The 20,482-nt window shown below is 42.6% G+C and overlaps 2 protein-coding genes across 2 annotated transcripts in view; one reads left to right on the forward strand and one right to left on the reverse strand.

Moving 5' to 3' along the window:
• LOC311585616 (zinc finger protein 431-like) overlaps nucleotides 1–20,482 on the forward strand; it is a gene marked incomplete at its 3' end in the record, with an annotated part of 93,361 nt that overhangs the window by 68,496 nt on the left and 4,383 nt on the right. The window lies entirely within an intron of this gene.
• LOC311585631 (uncharacterized protein) lies at nucleotides 3,902–19,398 on the reverse strand. Its single transcript, XM_084761076.1, has 4 exons — nucleotides 19,205–19,398; nucleotides 6,755–6,881; nucleotides 6,468–6,528; nucleotides 3,902–4,975 (listed from the first exon to the last, which is right to left on the reverse strand). Exons 1-4 carry the CDS (start codon nucleotides 19,205–19,207, stop codon nucleotides 4,138–4,140), a joined length of 1,029 nt encoding a protein of 342 aa, XP_084617202.1. The 5' UTR covers nucleotides 19,208–19,398; the 3' UTR covers nucleotides 3,902–4,137.

Genomic DNA, 20,482 nt, shown 5'->3' on the forward strand with positions numbered 1-20,482 from the left:
TTCTCTTCCAAGGGGTTAGCTGGGATCTGTTAGGGGGGATTTGATGGAGACATCTCATTGAGAGCTGAATATTTTTAGTTCTTGAATAACACCTACCAGAAACAAAACTTATTTGACTAATACCCAGATTTCTTTTTCTTTCTTTTTTTTTAATTTGTTGTTGTTGTTATTTTAAGACAGAGTTTCTCTGTGTCACCTTGGTTGTCCTAGACTCACTTTGCAGACAAGGCTGGCCTGGAACTCAGAGATCTGCCTGCCTTTGCCTCCCTAATGCTGCAATTAAAAGCATGTGCCACCACGCTTGGCACAATACCCCCAATTTTTTTTTTAATGTTGAAGAAGAATTTATTAAATTGCTACACCCAGATTTGATCCCCAGAAAAGAACCAGAAAACACAAGAAACCACTGTCAAATCCAAGAGGAATCTTCAATTCAGCTCTGAGCTGGGTCGCACCAGATTCCTCCAAATGGAAGGTCTCAGGGGTGACCTCTCAGCCTTGATCAGAGGACCTTTTATCCTCTCAGTGGCCTTTAAGGAGAAAAGAGCGCCAAGACCACCCATGGCTTAACTTCTTTTGTTCTCCCCAAATGGGACCCTCAGTTGCTACATTGAAAAACACATTAGGACATAAGGGTAACGACGCCCCGGCCCGTGGGGTTTTCAAGCGGGAACCTGGGAAAGGGTGTGGGAGTAAGAAATGACAGGAGACACAAGAAGCAGGAGGCAAGTCTGGATTCTGATCAAATCTCGTTTATTGAAAAATTTCACAGGGTTTTTATGGGCACAGGGGCATGGGTATTTGCATAAGCGAGGGTTGCTATGGATACCCAACTATGAAATGCTCCAGCAGGTGTCTACTTTACAGCTGCTATAATCACAGAAAGGGGAGAAATTCCAGAGAGGGAAGTTGTAAAAGATCTGGTTGGCGAAGAAAAAGTTCCCAGAACTGCTGCTCGCGGGGAGCTGGCCTTTATCTGATTTTACCAGTAGTCTTACTGGAAAAGCTAGTGTATGGCCAGAAAGGAGTAGCTCTTACTATGAGCTCGGGGGTCTTAAAATGACCGTTCCCCACATAATGCAATCACTTTCAAACAAAAATGTTGTAAAGTGGAACAGAGGAGACTTGTAGCTGTAGAGCCCTGACGTAAGCCAGTCTCAGCACTGCATAATCATAACTAGTCAGGGTCAAGTAGGAGCATGTGGGTCATGGCTGTGGGCCAGGTGTTCTTTTGTTAATGAAAAGAACAGCACTGGTAAGCTTGGTAATTAGCTTCCAGTGTTGTTTCTCAGTTTTGTGTAGGCTAATATTATAAAAAAAGCAAATGATGACTATGAAGCATCAGGAAGTCTGGCAAGTCTCCTGAGATGGTCATCTCAGGTCTTATGACCAAAATATACAGAACATCTCTATTTGCAAAAATGGCAATGACTTAGTTAGGTAGAACTAACAAATGAGAATATAATACTCCTGGCCTGAGATGTCACTGTGGAGATAAAACATCTGAACAAGTATTTCCAGTCACAGCTTACACACATGTGTGTTCCAGAAGCAAACATAGCTGGTTTGTTTCTTCTGGTATGGTAGCGGTCTCTGATGTTCACTGTCATAGTTACTCTAAAATTAAGGTTTTTGTTTGTTTTTTTTTTTTTGTTTTTTCACGACAGGGTCTCTCTGTGTTAGTCTTGGCTATCCTGGACTTGCTTTGTAGACCAGGCTGGCCTCAAACACAGTGATCTGCCTGCCTCTGCCTCCCAAGTGCTAGGATCTAAAGGCATAAGCCACCACGCTCGGCAAGATGTTTTTTTTTTAAGCCCAGTATAACCATAAAAAATTATATGCTAAAAGGATCAATATAACGTACACAAAAAGCCAAAAGTTCTTATTTGTCCAGTGCAATAAGTTCCACATGGGGAAGCAAGTATAATCAATTTTAAATATTCTATAATTACCTCAAATAGAGAACATTTTTTTTTAATTTGCTGACTTTATAGGTGATTATGTCTCCTCTGAGTATAGCTGATAAATGAGGTATTCTGTCTGTTCTCCAGGAGTTTTAATACTCCTAGTCATCCCACAATCCATTGTCTGTAATTGTGCCTTGTCAGAGAAAAGAATGATAAATACTCCATTGCTAAGGTCTGTGGGTTGGTTTGCCACGAGCAAATGGGCCAGTTGAGATATTTGGAGCTCACTGGACTGCGAGTGTGTTGCCACAAGGCAGTTGGGCCCTAGTGAGATGGTATGTTCCTCGGGATAGGGGACACCTTCTGTATCAGACTAACTAGTATAGAGAATCAGTGGGTAGAACAAATCCATATCCAAGTTTCCTGGGAAACAGATGTGTGTGATAAATTGGTACTACACTCTCCACATACACTCAATGCAAATGAATTTTGGATAATCCATGCTCACACCAAGATATTTGCCTTGAGTCCAGTAGAGCCTTGTAGCCCAACATTTATATTCCAACTCAGGTAGAAAAGAGCTGAGACGTGCTTGTCTCTACTCTTTGAAAAGCCGGTCTTGCTTGGATGCATTCTTTTCTTTGTTCCTCTGAATACAATGTAGCAGATGATTTTGAGAGATCTGGTTGGCTACAGCTAGGCTCTTTAAATTTTTACCTATATATATATATTTTTTTTTATCATCTGCCAATGATTGCCTTAATAAATTCAGTTCCAGATGAAGGCCTGCAATCAGTGTGTGAGTAGTATTTATTTAGACAAGGTGTTAGTAGCCAATGCTTGTGGTTCAGTAAGATTTCTGGTGTCTGGCATATCTGCATCGATGTCCAAAAGAACAGAAGATGCTATGCCAGCTCCAAGCATGGAGCCAAACAATGTAGCTCCAGCAACCACCAATTGTAAAGTTTTCCTTCACCAAACCGGTTTTCCGAGGAGTAAAACACTGGTGATCTTTGAAGTTCAGGCTCAGAGCAAAGTTTTTCAGGTGGAAGCCACGATTTCGAGATGAAGGTGGGTGAGATCTTTGAGATCCTAGGTGAAATTATAAGTCTTGCAGGGAAGTTAAGGCCAGGCACTATCATGGCTGCTCTTGTAGCCATTGGTGGGATAGAACTAGGATTCACAAATGATACCTCTAGTAGGCTGTGAAGAATTTGTTGTCCTTTTCTATTTATGACTCAAGATGTTAGGCTGCCTTGATTCCATAGGATTTCCACATTATATGGAAAGATACAGGCATCATCAAATTGAGGTCCTTTGTGCAGTTTCTGCATGTGATATATTGAGTATGAGTTTATAGGCCATAAAGTCTCCAATGCTCCACTCCTTGAGCTGAGGTAGTGGGAGAATTATGTGGAAAAAATAAGGAAGTCCTGGGTGTATATGTTTCCAAGGTTCCGATTTGGAAAGATCCATATCTGCAGTTTTCAACCAATGTAAGTGTCTATGATATGTCTTTTTTATGAATACATTGGAACAAAGAAGTATCTCTGGTTGCAAATTTTACTATGTCTACTTTTGGGTTGATGTGATCAATTCTTAGCAGGTATAAGTTCAGGCTGGAATGAAACAGACTGGGAACCAATGTTCCATTTTCTGGGAGGAAACAAGTGTATGATGTTCCTGGCATGTCTATCCAGAGGAATTGGGAAATCAATATTTTCCTTATTGTGGAGTGTATTTATGGTATCAGGGCTCCAAAAATTCTTCATCATTTGGAAAGCAGATTTTATGCTTTAAAAGGAAAGGCTTAAGTGTATTATTGATAATTATTGGAGTTCATTATTGCATTGGTTCTTTAAGTTCTTCTTTAAAATATGCTAGTAAATGTAGTCAAGTTTTAAATCTCCCAACAGTGGTTTATGAAAAAGACTGGTAGGTCATTTAGGTTCCTCCATTGTGTCTTACACCATTTTAGACTTTTTTGCAGGGTGTATTAAGCATTGCATGGTGGTCTAGCCGAAGTTGGAGCCATTGATGGACTGTGAAAGAATGTGACATATTCAAGAAGGCTGTGACATAGAAAAGCTTTACCACACTGGTTACATCCCTAGGGTTTCTCTCCAGTGTGTGTTCTTTTATGTAAGAGGACATAACTGTGTTTTGAAAAGGCTTTATTACATTGTTTACATTTGTAGCGTTTCTCTCCAGTATGTGCTCTTTGATGACTTTAGAGGTTACTGTTTTCTGAAAAGGCTTTACCAAACTGGTTACATTCACAGGGTTTCTCTCCCGTATGTGTTCTTTTGTGTTTCTGAAGAACACGCTGCTGTGAAAAGGCTTTACCACACTGGTTACATTCATAGGGTTTCTCTCCTGTATGGGTTCTTTTATGTACCTGGAGATTGCCTTGCTGTGAAAAGCATTTACCACACTGGTTACATTCATAGGGTTTCTCTCCCGTATGTGTTCTTTTGTGTTTCTGAAGAACACGCTGCTGTGAAAAGGCTTTACCACACTGGTTACATTCATAGGGTTTCTCTCCTGTATGGGTTCTTTTATGTACCTGGAGATTGCCTTGATGTGAAAAGGCTTTACCACACTGGTTACATTCATAGGGTTTCTCTCCTGTATGGGTTCTTTTATGTATCTGGAGATTGCCTTGCTGTGAAAAGCATTTACCACACTGCTTACATTCATAGGCTTTCTCTCCAGTATGTGTTCTTTTATGAATCAGGAGATGACTCTTTCGTGAAAAGGCTTTACCACACTGGTTACATTCATAGGGTTTCTCTCCAGTGTGTATTCTTTTATGAATCAGGAGATGACTCTTTGCTGAAAAGGCTTTACCACACTCGTTACATGGATAGGGTTTCTCTCCAGTATGTGTTCTTTCATGGCTTTGTAGATGAATGTGTTGTAAAAAGGCTTTATCACATTGATTATACTGGTAGGGTTTCTCTCCAGTATGTGTTCCTTTATGTAATCGGAGACTACCATAGCACGAAAAGGCTTTACCACACTGATTATAGCCATGGGGTTTCTCTCCAGAACGTGCTCTCTCATGCCTGGAAATAAAATTGTTACATGTGTGAGCCTTACCACACTTAGTACACAAATAGATATTTTTATCTGTATGAATTAAGTTTATATTTGATCTAATTATAAAGAAGAATCAGATCTTAAGACTGAATCATTTGGTTTATATGCACAGTTTTCCCATTCATTATGTGCTGTTTTGCATCTTTGAAGATACCTGTGATGGCTACAGCAATTATTAGATAACTCACATTATAGCTCCTTTTTCTGTATGAGGATTCTCACATATATGAAAAAAACATGGAGAACTCATAGCTTTACCACACCAATTGCATTAAAAATTTTTCCTATAGTGTGAGTTACACTACATTAGTAAAATGAACCAGGACAAAAAGAGGAATTTCTACATTCCTAGTACTCATAGAAATGATCCTCAGGGTGAGATTGTGGATGTATTCCCAATGAAGTTGGGAGTCCCCACTTAGATTAGGTTTTATGACTGGGATCCAAGTTTACAATTTAAAAAAAAAATTAATTAGTTAATGGAAAATGAAGTATAGATGTGCAGTGTGGCCACTGTCATGCTTTCTGTTCTGCACATGTATTGGATAGTTCAGAATCCAATGACCTGTGGTGATGTATATGAGAATTTCGCCCAGGAAGAGGGGGGTTTGCTAGAACATTCCAAGAAGAGACTCTACAAAGATGTGATGCTGTAAACCTACAAGAACATCACTGCTATAGGGTGGTCTTTCACTTTTTAATTAATGATGTTTCTATCATTAATTAATTAATAACTATCAATAAAGTAAATGTAAACTTGTATGACATTCAGAAAGTGTACCCAAATTGGGGACTACTAGATATGTTGTGATTGTTCGGGGAGAGAGGGAGGAACGTTGCTTCTTTCAGAATCCCTATGCTCACATGGCCTTTACCCATTTTGACAAATGATATACCTGTTAAAGGAAAAAATAACACAGGAAGAATTTCCACAAAGTAGACATTTTACTCCTCATAGACATGTAGTATATGGATTAAGGTTTCTCTGGAGCAACATTCATGACAATCACAACTTCCCCTGTCACTAAACTTAGCAAAGTTACTACAAGTAAATGAGTAACACCTGCTTTACTCTGGACTATTTGCACATCAGAGGATTCTGGACATATATTTATCACCTATTCCATATGCATACACTTTGCAATATCTGCGTGGTATGAGACTATACAGATTGGCAGTTCTACAACACAGCTCTAACGGGGCTATGCTCCAAATGGTAATATCTGTTATAGGATTTTTTTCATTGTTTTCTTTCTTAGAAGAATGCCAGGTAAACACAATTCAGATACTTCACATTGAGGTATTTGGATTTGTGAGAATTTAATCATCATCAATACACTTAAGGTAGTGGCTTTTTTATTTTGCTGCTTTCTTTTTAAACTTTAGGGACACGTTGAAATAAAATAATAATAAAATAATAAAAATTCATATTCATATCAGCTTACACACGAAAATTACCTCCCATGTCTTCCAGGACTTTGAAAATGTTGTTCAGTGTTATGATCTCCCCAATTATAGCCTAAAATATGCACCAGAAAAAGTATGATGTATTATTGGAAATAAAGCAAAATTTAAGTTAATATTTTCAGTGAAATTACAACCATGCCTGATTTATTCACCTCATGCTAACTCCTTCTCCATTATCATTACAGAAGAACAGCAACAACAGCAACAGTGACACCAACACCAAAATAACAACAGTTGCCAGCTTGTTTTTAAAAGGGAAAGAAAATTCACTGTCTTACCTACAGCAGCGAGGTTCCAATAGGTCTCCAGCATCACATCTTTGTAGAGATTCTTCTGGGAAGGATCCAGCAAAGCCCACTCCTCCCGAGTGAAGTCCACATGCACATCATCATAGGTCACTGCGTCCTATAACACCGCAGACATGTGTATAAGACAAAGCACGATAGTGACAACACTGTACATGGATGCTCCATGGACAACATGTTCATATAACTGTGGTGTTTCCCCCATTTATTTCCTGACACAGAAATACTAATGCAATCACTAAGTCATTTTAGAAAGAAACTTAACAACGAGGTTTATCTCTGTCATTTGTGTACCCTTTGAAATGGCAATTAACGGAGAGAGGGATAGAAAGGGGGGGGGAAGAGAAAAAGAGACAGAGACAGAGAATAAACAGATGAAAAGTGCTGAGTGTATATCAGAGAAATTATATGACCAATTAGTAACTACAAAAATTCATGGGCAAGCTAGGTGTCCTGTCTCATGCCTTTAATCCTAGCACTCACAAGGCAGAGGCAGGAGGCTCAAATCCAGAACAAGAGACAAGGGCTTTCTCTCTCTCTCTCTCTCTCTCTCTCTCTCTCTCTCTCTCTCTCTCTCTCTCCCCATCTTTTTCTTTTTTGGTTTTTCGAGACAGGGTTTCTCTCGTAGCCTTGGCTGTCTTGGACTCACTTTGTAGATCAGGCTGGCCTCCAACTCACAGTGATCCACCTGCCTCTGCCTCCTGAGTGCTAGGATTAAAGGCGTGCGCCTCCACGCCTGGTCAAGGGCCTTCTCTTTAATGGTGATAATCTCCTTGAAAATTCTTGCCTCTGTTTCAGCACTTGACTGCCACCTGAAACTACCGAATGTTATTATATTCTGCAAACTAGATTTTTTGTTTTGTTTCGTTTAGTTTTTTACTGTTTCTTGGTTTTTTGAGACAGGGTTTCTCTGTGTAGTCGTGGCTGTCCTGGACTCACTTTGTAGACCAAGCTGACCTCAAACTCACAGCGATCCGCCTGCCTCTGCCTCCTAAGTGCTGGGAGTAAAGGCGTGCGCCACCATGCCTGGCTTACAAACCAGATTTTGCATTTGTTTCTACCTCACTGATGTTATTTTTCCACGGTAGTACTGAATGAGTCACTGGTAACAACTGTCTAACTGATTCAATAGTCCATGTACGAAATCAGCCCAGTATTTTTTAATTCTGTCTTACTTAATTTCTCACGGCATGAGCAAAATAAGAAAGGTTTGGAGCCAAAAATCACACAAATGATCTCTAGCTCAACTTCTCTTGGAGTCTCTATTTTCCACTAAAATTATATGACCTCAACTTCCTCTATCTAAACTACTCAACAGTCCTGTCTTCCAATTCCTACAAACACAGCTGATTAAGCTCTGTGTATGGCTTTCTATGCCTTTTGCCAACTAAAGTGCTGATATTTTCCACGTTCCTCCAAAAGAGAACATTCCCAGGGTTTCTCTGTGTAGCCTTGGCTGTCCTGGACTTGCTTTGTAGACCAAGCTGGCCTCGAACTCACAGCGATCCGCCCACCTCTGCCTCCCGAGGGCTGGGACTAAAGGCGTGCGCCACCACGCCCGGCTAGCAAAATCACTTTTTGCAGACCAGTTTTTCTTCTAACTTGCTACTCTGCTGCTGTGATTTAAAGCTCTAACCAAAATCATCTCAGGGAATGAATGAGTTTTCTTGTTCGGCACAATCGGACCACAGTCTATTTATTTTGGGAGGTTAGAAAATAAACTCAAGCTTCACTGACAGTTAAGGCAAAAACCATGGATAAATACTGTTTCCTGGCTTGGTCTCCTGTTTTGTCACTGTCTTGTGCTAGCTAGCTCACTTTCCCAGCCCAGGCCCCCTTGCTTAGCGATATTACCACAGTCTTTGGAAGAGACTCCACATCAATCATCAATCGACACAGTCTCTCACAGACATAGCAACCAGCCATTTTTTTTCCCACTCATTCATTTATTTTTCACTTTACATCCTCATTGCAGCCCCTGCCTCCTCTCCTTCCGCCATCACCCTCCCACCTCTGCCCACTCCATCCCTCGTCCGCAGAACTTGGGAGCCTTTCCATAGCAACCTACCTCGGCACATTAGGTTGCACAAGGACTAAGTGCATCCTCTTCCTCCGAGGTCAGACAAGGCAGCCCAACTAGGGTAAAGTGACCCAACAGGAGCTAAATGCTTCTGTGTCAAAGACAACCCCCACTCCAATTGCTAGGGCACCCACATTAAGATGAAGCTGCCCACCAGCCATGTGTAGAGTGTCTGAGTCCAGTCCACACACACTCTTTGGTTGGTGGCAGCCAGCCATTTTGATGAGGGCAATGCTTTCAATGGAAGCTCCTGCAGAGGACTGTAGGCTTTGTAATGTTGACAACTTAAACTAATTAGGACACAGGGGAAGTTTTATAAACCCCAAACCAATTTGTAAAAGGAGAAAGATTTATACGGTCTGAAGAGAAACCACACTGTCCAAACCAATTTGTTATTAAAATCAATAATTTCAGGTTTGCCAAGAAATGAGGAGAAGTCAAGGTTTTTGGGTCAATAAGAGAAAACTAAAAACTGTATCACTAAAGAAAGTCCCTAAATCAACAAAAACTCAACAAAATGACCACATGATATAGTAAATTCTAAGAAGGTAAAAATAAGGGAAGTTATATCATTTTCTAGAGAAATGACAATATAATTAGATTACAATTAATAAACTCCCACAAAATAGATGGCACCACAAATGAAAGCGGGTGGAAGGGACTTCTAAGGCTTTAAACATTAACTACAAGATTAGAATCAAATGAAAGTCAAATACATTACTGCCCAGCATGCATCCTAGGCAGTGTTTCTTTCTTTTGCCAATAATAGAGAATGCACTAAAAGTAGACAATGATTTTTACACCAAAATTGGAGAGATTAAGAATTCTGATGCCCCTTTAACTCCAGCACTTGGGAGGCAGAGACAGGTCTACAAAGTAAGTCCAGGACAGCCAGGGCTACACAGAGCGACCCTGTCTTGAAGGGGGAGGGGGGGGGGAAGAATTCCGATGTCTCAACCTTGGAGACAATCCTCGGGGTGCCCTTGTGCTGCACCTTCTTCCTCGGTCCACCACTCCCCTTTACACTTGTTGGGGGGGGGGGGTCTGATATATTTTGATGTTGATTACTGCTTTTTGTCTGTGGCCCACATTTTTGCTTAATAATAAGCCATCCCACCTGGGCAGGGCAGAGGAGGTGGGTGGGGCTTAGAGAGAAAGGAATTCTGGGAAGAAGAAGGACCGTCAAGAGGAGAAAGGAGAGAGACCTGAAGTGAGGAGAGGAAGGCCGCCGTGGGTTAGCTGGAGGAGCACTTAGCTGGCGGCGTGGATGGAGAATCCAGCCCAGATGATGAATATGCGCAAGGATATGGGATTACAGATGGGAGGTAGCTTGATAGACGTTATTAGAAGCAGATGGCATGGTTTAAGGCAGGGATCCCACGCGGGCCCAACTATGGGAGGCAGTTTAGGGTTGATATCTGCCCTGTTCCAGGTTAACTAAGTCTATCTTAAAATATAACAAATGTCTGTGTCTTGATTGATTGCCTACAGATAATACGTGTAATTTTAAAAAGCAATAAGTGGCACCCAACGTGGAACATGTATCCACACTCTTTTTTTTATATATAATTTATTTAATTTTATTATAGTGTGAGGGTGTTGCCATTGGAACTGGTATTACAGACAGTTGTGAGCTGCCATGTGGTGGCTGGGAATTGAACCCGGGTCCTTTGGAAGAGCAGACAGTGCTCTTAACCACTGAGCCGTCTCTCCAGCCCCTTGTATCCACACTCTTCAAAATCATATTTTGACATAGTCTGAAAGGGGGAAATAGCTCCCAAGAGCATCCATGAGCCAGAGCAAAGATGGCTACATACACGTGGCCGGTTGGAGAGGCGGAACTAGGAGGCTGTCAGTCTTCTAAACTAGCCTGAGGAATGGAGTTAACTGCCTAAAATAATAATAAAATAAAAACTACTATGGTCCGTCTCCAAGGCGCCCGTGACAGGAGGCTCCCGGATCTTTTCTGGCTTTGATTTGGTGTTTATGAATTTGTTTGCAATGGGCTTAGTCATAGTCACACTTCTCCTTACCCTCTCTAAAAAAGTTCATGGAGAAAGGCAGAGAGGGGAGAAACGTGAAACTAAGTTACTAACACATAGAAAGGGAGAAGGAACTGAACTCTTCTCCACAAAGTTGATAACAACTAATATTCTAAGCTCCTTAACTACTAGGTGTTTGTTGGGACTTGCTGGAAAAGGCCCACCAAAGAGAGATAACAGTAACTAAATTCCAAGAAGTGGTAGACAGGATTTCACTAACTGAAGCATAAATTGACTCAAATGACCCAAGGCTTAGACTTTTCTGTTTTACTTCTTTGATTTTTTTTTTTAACGGAGATTTCTAAAAAGTTTGACTAAATTGAGATGAAATAGTTAAAGAGGGCGGTGGTGGCACCAGCCCTTAGTCCCAACACAATAGAGACAAAGCCAGGCAGAACTCCAGAGTTCCAACCTGGCCTGCACAAGCTTGACCACCTACTGATAAGTTGTTTACAAGAGACTGCTTAGGATTTAAAGTAACATTTTTTGGCGTGTTCCTTTTTCTTAACAATGGATTATATATGCTTAATGACCCAAAGGATAGATATGCATCAATCTGAAGCTTATGGTTTTTTTTTAAAAGGTAATAAAAATGCTTTAAGTATATTTTGTTGGTCAAAGTAAAGACATAGGTTGAACGGGGAGACAGACATGAAGCTACAGGGCTCCCACGTAGAAAAGGGATGAGGCAAAACCACCCACAACAGATGTAAAAAGCCAGGTACAAGATACCTATGGCCTAAAAAATGTATTTTGTTGGTCAAGATAAGGACCAAGGTTAAAAAGAGAAAGAAATATACAAGCTGCCTACATAGGTACAAGATACCTACTGTATACATAAACCCTAAGATAAAATAAGAATCTATCTCATGTTTATTTAAAACTTAATGCCTTTTTTTTCTGCTCAGGGCAACTGGCATGTTTCTAATATGAGAGACATTTTCTCAGAAAACAGGTTGCAGCCTAGCTTATACATTGAGCGCCACAGAACCTAGAAAAGGACATTTAAAACCATACATTCTTTAATCCCAGCACTTGGGAGGCAGAGGCAGGTGGATCGCTGTGAGTTCGAGGCCAGCCTGGTCTACAAAAGTGAGTCTAGGACAGCCAAGGCTACACAGAGAGACCCTGTCTCGAAAAACCAAAAAAAAAAAAAAAATAATAATAATAAATAAATAAATAAATAAATAAATAAATAAAACCATACATTCTTGGTTTGATTTTAACATAATGATAATTGTCTGTTCATTGTTAATGGTGATGTTACATTTTGTCTTTAAAAGAGGTCAAAATGAAACAGACCTAAATAAAAAAGAGACTGCTAACTTAAAAAAAGTCTGGTTTACACGCATTCAACTACAGAACAGTTAACTTATCTTGCTAATTCCACTACACTGGAAATAGCTCTGAGACTGGCTGAGACATGTGCATCTGCACACCTAATACACTCCTAGTTTTAAGACTGTATAATGCTTGTGAGAAATTATATGTTTTCAGAATAAAAGAACTGGACATTAACGCTGGGTCAGACCGGACAGGATTCATTCCTCCAGCATGCTGAGACGCTGGCATCCTGCATCCTTCATGTTCCAGCCCCAAGTGCTTTGGTTGCCGTTCCTCGTCAGAGAAGGACAGCTATGGCTTTCTACATTATTTCACATCCGTTTCGCTTTCACATGCTTCATCATTTTGCTTAATGAAAGATTACAGAGAGCACAGGTCTGTCCTCTCCCTAGGAGCAAACATAATAATCTGATATATTTGTATTTTAGTAAAGTCTCCCTCTCTGGCAGGGCACCTGCTCAGCTTACAATGCACAGGGTTCCTTATGTGCCGACTCCATTCCAATCTCAGTGCCCAGTGCAGCCATCTCTACCTCAGAACTGGGAAACCCTGCAGCAGAACGTCATCAAACTCACACAGCAACAACAGCGGAAGGAAAAGTTGGCTATGAATTTGAAAAAAGAATGGTACATGGGAGGTGAATGGAAAAAAGAAAGGAAAGGACTTGTCTATTCCTAGGTATGGTGGAGGAGAAAGTGTTTTATAGATAAAGAAGAGAGCACACCCGCAGAAAGGGACACCTGGGACAACCCAGAGTGTACACGACCCTGTGCCATGCATGTGACGAAAGGGAAGAGACCAGAGAGCCAGACAGCCCAGGACAGGAAGTGATAGGTGAGAAAGAGCTGGTAAACAAACGGCTGGATTACATCAGGAAGGGCAGCTGGGAGAACAGCAGCCCAAACCCCGGGCTAGAGCAGTGTATGCCAGCCATACCTTGTAGAAAGGCAGGGACTCATGGATGCTGAGGGAACCTGGTAGCCAAATCTTCTTTGACTTGTTAAATAGGCGCCTCAACCATTCATCCCAGGATTTGGTTCTAAACAGTACGAAGGAATGGGAAGATCGAAATGTTTTCATTTCAATCTCATACATTACGTTAAAACGTTGAAAAAGTGCCACGAGCCACCCTGCTAAGGGAGCTCACTAGGCATGTGGTCTGTCTGGGAGGTGATCTGGTGTTTGCAAGGTTTTATACCAGGATGCACCCCCAAACTGCTTCCAGCCTCTCACATGCTGCTGTCAGGAGCCATTGATTTGGGGAAGCCCAGTCAGCATGAGAGATCTCTGGAGAGATCCGGTATTTGCAAGGTCCATATCGTGATGTACCCCAGAATTGCTTCCAACTTCTTACTACCCCGTCAATTGTGCTTTGCTGCATCTCTCTACAATCTGGCATTAGAGCTGGGCATGGTGGCGCACGCCTTTAATCCCAGCGCCTAGGGAGGCAGAGGCAGGTGGATCACTGTGAGTCTAAGGCCACCTTGGTCTACAAAGTGAGTCCAGGACAGCTAAGATTACACAGAGAAACCCTGGCTCGAAAAACCAAAAGTAAATACATCTGGCATTGGTGTGAATTGTTATTTTCTGGGCACTGACGGAGCTCTGATTGAGCAAACTTCCTACCGGATCTTATTGAAGATGTACTTTTTGTTATTCAGGTGAATTAATCCCTGATTATGGAGTTCCTGATCTGACTCAAATAGTTTTAAAAGTTAAAGTTAGTTTATGGCTGCAACTAATACCTTTGTGGACCTCCAGATGCGTCGCTAAGGATAGCCTACCAGCAGATTTGTGGCTTCAGATAAGCCTCCACCGCAGATGGCGCCACGAACCATGATGTTTTCACCATAAATATAGGCAGGTAAACTTCTCATGACCTAAGCGGAATGAAGCTACCTAGATATGTCTGAATTTACTCTGTTTCTTAGGATGAAAGACGGATAAAAATTATTGTCCTGGGCTCATTATGAACTAAGAACCGGATACGGTATAGTCAGATCCGTCCTAATTGATAAGTTGTATACTAAGAAAGGTTTAGATTTAAGAACATGTAACCTGTTATATTTTAGAATTCATCTGTTTTTGTGATTAATTGTACTCTTTCGACTATGAAATAATTCCCTTTTCTCAGAAGTATAAGTACGGTCTTCTACAATAAACGTGGGTGGGAGGATTGGGAAGCGTAACTTCAGTTGAAGTTAAGACGCCTGACGTCATCCACCTCTTCCCTTGATCCTTTTCTCTTGAAGGTATGCGCTGAATCCTGGGAAACCAGACTTCAGCTGAGGTCGAGATGTCTCATTTCATCCACCCTTTCTCTCGAATGCAATAATGTGTGTGAGTGGTTTATTTTCTATCTCTCTCTCTTATTTCTTAGTTCTCTGTAGATTCTCAAATAAGTTAGCAGACTCAGGGCCTTTTACCCAGCCTAAGTTTACACCAACTTACTGGAGATCTCCGCAAGGAGGCCTATCTACAGATCAAAGAGCCTCCTTTTATGACCCCCGTGCAATCTCTAGCCAGAAGCTGCTTGTAACAGCCTCAGCCTGCTGTAGTATGGCCAGTCCCTAGAGAAGAAACCTTGGGCTCCCTTTCCTTTTTCTTCTTCCGATCCTGATCGGTTGCCTGAGCCATCAGCTCTGACCACCCAAGAAATGAAGCAAAGTGGAAGGGCATCCGCATCCAGCCCCAGAGACCCTACCCTGGGCCTCTCTACAGCATCAGCCGGGCATTAACAAAAAAGGCTCTATGGTCCAGTTGTTCCAGGGACTAGACATATGTACTAGAGCACACCAAGGATTACTAACACGTTTTCTCTTTTTTTGGGGGGTGGGGGGGTGGGGTGAGACAGGGTTTCTCTGTGTAGCCTTGACTGTCCTGGACTCGCCTGGTAGACCAGGCTGACCTCGAACTCACAGCGATCCGCCTGCCTCTGCCTCCCGAGTGCTGGGATTAAAGGTGTGCACCACCACGCCCGGCCTGAAATTCTTAATGACTCAGAAACACTGGGGGGAAGATACAAATATCACCTTAGAGCAGTGATGCATTAAAGAAAATACAATTTAAAAGTAACTCCAACAATTGACTTAAAAAAATACATATGTGCCGGGCGGATCATTGTGAGTTCGAGGCCAGCCTGGTCTACAAAGTGAGTCCAGGACTGCCAAGGCTACACAGAGAAACCCTGTCTCGAAAAACCAAAAAAAAAAAAATACATATGCATATTTGAAAAAATACTTGTGTATACTGACTTGAGAAAAGGCTAGCCCTTCCCTTGTAGAGGGAATGGCATTTACAAGATACCATTTGACCTTCCTCCTATGTGCAATGTCAGCTCCTTAGATCTGGAATCTGCCTCTCACAATTACAGCCATTGGCCTGTGTTTCAAATTTCTTAGCTGACGTCACAAGATCATAAGGATTGCACATATCCTCAAAAGACCATTAATTGGAAACTCAATATTCATTGACTTGTCTTAAGTTCTGCAAATTATGGGCCGGGCGTGGTGGCGCACGCCTTTAATCCCAGCACTCGGGAGGCAGAGGCAGGAGGATTGCTGTGAGTTCGAGGCCAGCCTGGTCTACAGAGTGAGTCCAGGACAGCCAAGATTATAGAGAGAAACCCTGTCTCAAAAAACCAAAAAAAAAAAAAAAAGTTCTGCAAATTATACACGCACTAACCTGGTCTTTCTTTATTCATGTGCTTGAATTAATATATGCAGGAAGATTATAAAATCACTCACCCTGCCTCAATCAGGGCTTTCTTCATAACGGTGACTCCAGCAGCTGACTCTCTTAAACTGTAGTCTGTGATCTGGCTACTGCCTACCCTCTCTCACCCTGCAGTGCACACAGTGAACTGTTCCTCCTACTCTGGCCTGAAGAGTCCAGGCTCCACATGCAAATCCTTTTCTTTTCACTGCAATGGAAAGATCATTACATGACTCCAGTGATTTCTTTTATTGTAATTTTAAAACTCTGTTGCAGAAGTTTACTCAAGAGGAAAGCAAAGTCACTGGAATAGACTGGGATCAAAGTGACCTGAGCCAACATAGCTTGTCTCAGAAATAGTTTTCTAGAATGCTGAAGATGCAGCTCTTCTGGAACTAACGCCTTCCTTGGTAGAAATCACTTCATATACAATTAAAGGGTTAATTAAGACTCTTGGACTGGAGGGATGGATGGCTTAGGGGTTAAGAGCACTGACTGCTCTTCCAGAGGACTGGGGTGCAATTCCCAGCACCACAAGGCAGCTCACAACTGTCTGTACACTCTAAGATCTGGCACCCTCACACAGACATACTTGCAGGCAAAACACCAATGCACAGACACAAAATTAAGGAGAATCTCTTTCGTAGCAGCTTTTGTGTCCAGCTGTGGTTACTGCTGAAAGAGGAAACAACACAGAACAGACTTTGCATCCCACATAGGCTGTCATCCTCAATCCCTTTTAGGCTAAGGCTCAGGTAATATTTTGAACAATTTGAATGTGGACTAGAGACCGCAAGCCTATCCACTTAGACAGATGGGAGATTTACATGGCAAAGATATTCCCAGGAATATTTCTTAAGTACACCAGTGCCCTAAAACAGCAGGTCATTCTTAAATGATAGATTCCTATGTGGAAGGTGCCAGATCACACAAATGAAAGGAAAATTAGAAGACAGAAAGTATAAAAGCTGGGGTGAGCATGTCTGACACAAGCTATTTCTTATCCCAAGTAAAATTCTTTTTTAAAGATTTATTATGATGTATATAGTGCTCTGCCTGCATGTACAGCAGCAGGCCAGAAGAGGGCATCAGATCACATTACAAGTGGTTGTGAGCCACCATGTGGTTCCTGGGAATTGAACTCAGGACCTCGGGAAGTGCAATCAGTGCTCTTAACCTCTGAGTCATTTCTCTAGTCCCCTAAGGAAGCTTGTTAAAATAAGAGCATCTTGATAGTACTTACAGTGGGGAAACGGGGAGAAACTAGAGACACCCATGAGGTCGTCAGACACTCTCAGACCATGGGATAACCTCAGGAGAAGTATCATAAAACAACACTGGACAAAGGGAACACAGGGTGTCTCAGAAGCATTACCAAGACCACAGTGGCCTTGGAATTGAGAACCCGAGCTCCATGTGGTAGGAAGAGCTGAGTTCAGAGAATCAGAAGCAAGCCCTACACAATGGCCCTGGCCCCACAGTTCTCCCGTGCACATCCTGGTTTTAGAGAAGGAGCTCTGTTTCACTTTCTTTCTTTTTTTTTTTTGTTTTGTTTTGTTTTGTTTTGTTTTGTTTTTCGAGACAGGGTTTCTCTGTATAATCTTGGCTGTCCTAGACTCACTTTGTAGACCAGGCTGGCTTCGAACTCACAGCGATCCACCTGCCTCTGCCTCCCAAGTGCTGGGATTAAAGGCGTGCGCCACCACCGCCCGGCCTGTTTCACTTTCAATACCTCAGAACACTGTAAAAAGCTCCCAAGGTCTAGTCCCCAGGCTGTTACTCGCTATCTCAAGCATGTTCCTGGGTTTTGAGGAAGAGTTATGTCATTCTCCATACATGAGGCCCTCAGTGAGAACTTGCTTGATCAGGCCAGCCCTGCACACAATAGTGTTTTGTTTTGTTTTGTTTTGTTTTTTGGTTTTTCGAGACAGGGTTTCTCTGTGTAGCCTTGGCTGTTCTAGACTCACTTTGTAGTCCAGGCTGGCCTCGAACTCACAGCGATCTGCCTACCTCTGCTTCCCAAGTGCTGGGATTAAAGGCGTGCGCCACCACCGCCCAGCCAATAGTGTTTTCTTTTTCAAATGCTTGTCACCGGGAGTCTTGCCCATGTGACAGAACTACTCTTTTCTCAAGAAGAAAACTATACTTTTTTTTTTTTTTGGAGACAGGGTTTCTCAGTGTAGCCTTGGCTGTCCTGGACTCACTTTGTAGACCAGGCTGGCCTTGAACTCTCAGCGATCCACCTGCCTCTGCCTCCCAAGTGCAGGGATTAAAGGCGTGCACCACCACCACCACCCGGCCGAAATCTATCTAGACTTTTATGGGGCACCATGACTTAATATTGGTTGTGACCCTGAAATGCTTGATTAGGGAGCTTGTGAGAGGCCTGCTCGTTGATATGGGGATGGACTTAGTGGGTGGTGTTGATCGGGGTGCTAAATCCTAGGTTATGGTTGGAGCCAAATTTGTGGACAATCATAGTGAACAAATGTGTGCCCTAGCCGGGCGTAGTGGCCCACGCCTTTAATCCCAGCACTTGCTGTGAGTTCCAGGACAGCCAGGGCTGCACAGGGAAACCCTATCTCAAAACAAACAAACAAACAAACAAAACGTACGTCCTAGCGTCCTAATTCCTAACAGGCCTGGTTAGCATGCGACTTATCTGTGGGGTGATCTAGAGACGGTCCCTTAGCTAAATCCTACTAGGGGTGACCTTCTGTCTCCTAAGCACTGGTAACATTTTACATCATAAGTCCTCCTCCTTTACATCGGAGCTTGATATTGGAGTGCTACTCAACACATCAGATGCTTTTTACTAGCTTCCCAAAACTAACTGCAAAGGAATCTGACAAGTAAATGTTAAACGCCAAGGGCAGAACTGTAGAAGATACTAGAGAAAGTAAGTCTCTCCTGAGTTTAGCATGCTGCCAAGGAGATTTCTACTTTCAACATCCCCCGACACACACACACACACACACACACACACACACACACACACACACACACAAACACACCTCCCGCCTGTCCCAAGCCCCTCCCCATCCTGCAAATACTTTGTGAAAATGCAACCCCCCTATAGTGAAGTTCTTCACATGTAACGGCCAAGCTCCTGAAGTGGCTGGGACACGGAACCTTAGAAATGGCGGCATCAGCCCTCAGTTCCCACCCAGCCCAAAGAAGGACCAACCACAGCACTTCCTGCTGTTTAGCCCACCAAGTTTGAGGCAGCAGCCCCACACTCACCATGTTGCGACTTCGGAACTCGCCAGAAATTCCCTCAAAGCACCCAGAGGCTGCGCTCAGACACCTACACACCAAACACTCCTATCTGCTCAGGTATGGAGCAGAACCCGCAGCATGGCACCGGAAGAACCCGCAGCACAGCACCAGAAGAACCCGCCTCCTCTCCTGACTGAAAGATTCATTTGTTGGGTCTGATTGGCCAGTGACTCTTGAGTGGCAGGAGCACGTTCCTTAGGGTTAGAGAGTACTAAATGGACAAGGTATAGTAGTAATTACTGCCTCGCGGTTCCATTCCAGGGCCAGACTTTTTCCAGATCTGCAGAGATCTGTGTCTCAGCAGCACTTGTGTCTGTCCTTTACCACTTTCCCTCTGGAAACAAGGTAGACATCGTGCACAGCCCATTACTCAACCTGAAATGGAGGGAACAATCTGTCTGCAGTTGGAGGGCGCCAAGGATATTAACAGTTAAGGCGAGATTTTAGGAAACAAAGTGAGATCTGTGTTGTGTGGCTTCACACTGGTGTCTGATATACTGCAGTTACATCTCACACGGTGTGTATGAGAAATCCGTGGTAGAAAAAGAGCAAGAGGCCGAGCTATGACGTCAACATAAAGTATTCATTCTATTTTTTTTTTAAGCTTTAATTCTAAGTATATGGACGTTTGGCCTGCATGTTTGTGCGCAGTACCGGCAGTGGCCAGGAGAGGGCACCAGAACCCTTGGGAACGGAGTTACAGACCCTGCTTAGCTACAAGGGGGTTTCTGAACTGAAAGCTCAGTCTTCTGTAACAATCAGTGCTATCACTTGCTACAGTGTCTCTCTATCCACTTTTTATTTAGAATTTATTTTTATACATGTTAACTAAACTATATTACATCATTTCTCCCTTTCCTTGTTCTTTATCCCTTCTCAAATTCTTCCCTTCCAATTTGTTCCTTTTTAAGTATGTGTGTGTGTGTGTGAGTTATGTGTAAACATTTGAATAGAACCTACTGAATCCGTTTCCGTTGGTTGTGGGTATATTGTTTCTGGGCTGAACGCTTCCCATTAGATAATGTGGTTAGGAAACTCAGCCTTGTCTGAGGCCAATTCCCCTACTTGCAGAACTCCCTTCTTTAGTGAGCTACAGGAGTCTGACCTGGAAGTGACCTAAGCTGCCTTGGATAGGAAACAGTAGAAAACAAGGGTGAGCCGGACAGTGGTGGCGCATGCCTTTGATCCCAGCACTCGGGAGGCAGAGGCAGGAGTATCTCTGAGAGTTCGAAGCCAGCCTGG

The sequence above is a fragment of the Acomys minous genome, assembly GCF_964271855.1.
Source record: "Acomys minous genome assembly, chromosome: 16".
Classification (NCBI taxonomy): domain Eukaryota; kingdom Metazoa; phylum Chordata; class Mammalia; order Rodentia; family Muridae; genus Acomys; species Acomys minous.

Coding starts and splice junctions, on each gene's coding strand:
- LOC311585631 (XM_084761076.1), bottom strand. Junction 6,529..6,754: donor TTGGAACCTCGCTGCTGTAG/GTAAGACAGTGA, acceptor TGCATATTTTAG/GCTATAATTGGGGAGATCAT. Junction 4,976..6,467: donor AGTCCTGGAAGACATGGGAG/GTAATTTTCGTG, acceptor TTTTATTTCCAG/GCATGAGAGAGCACGTTCTG.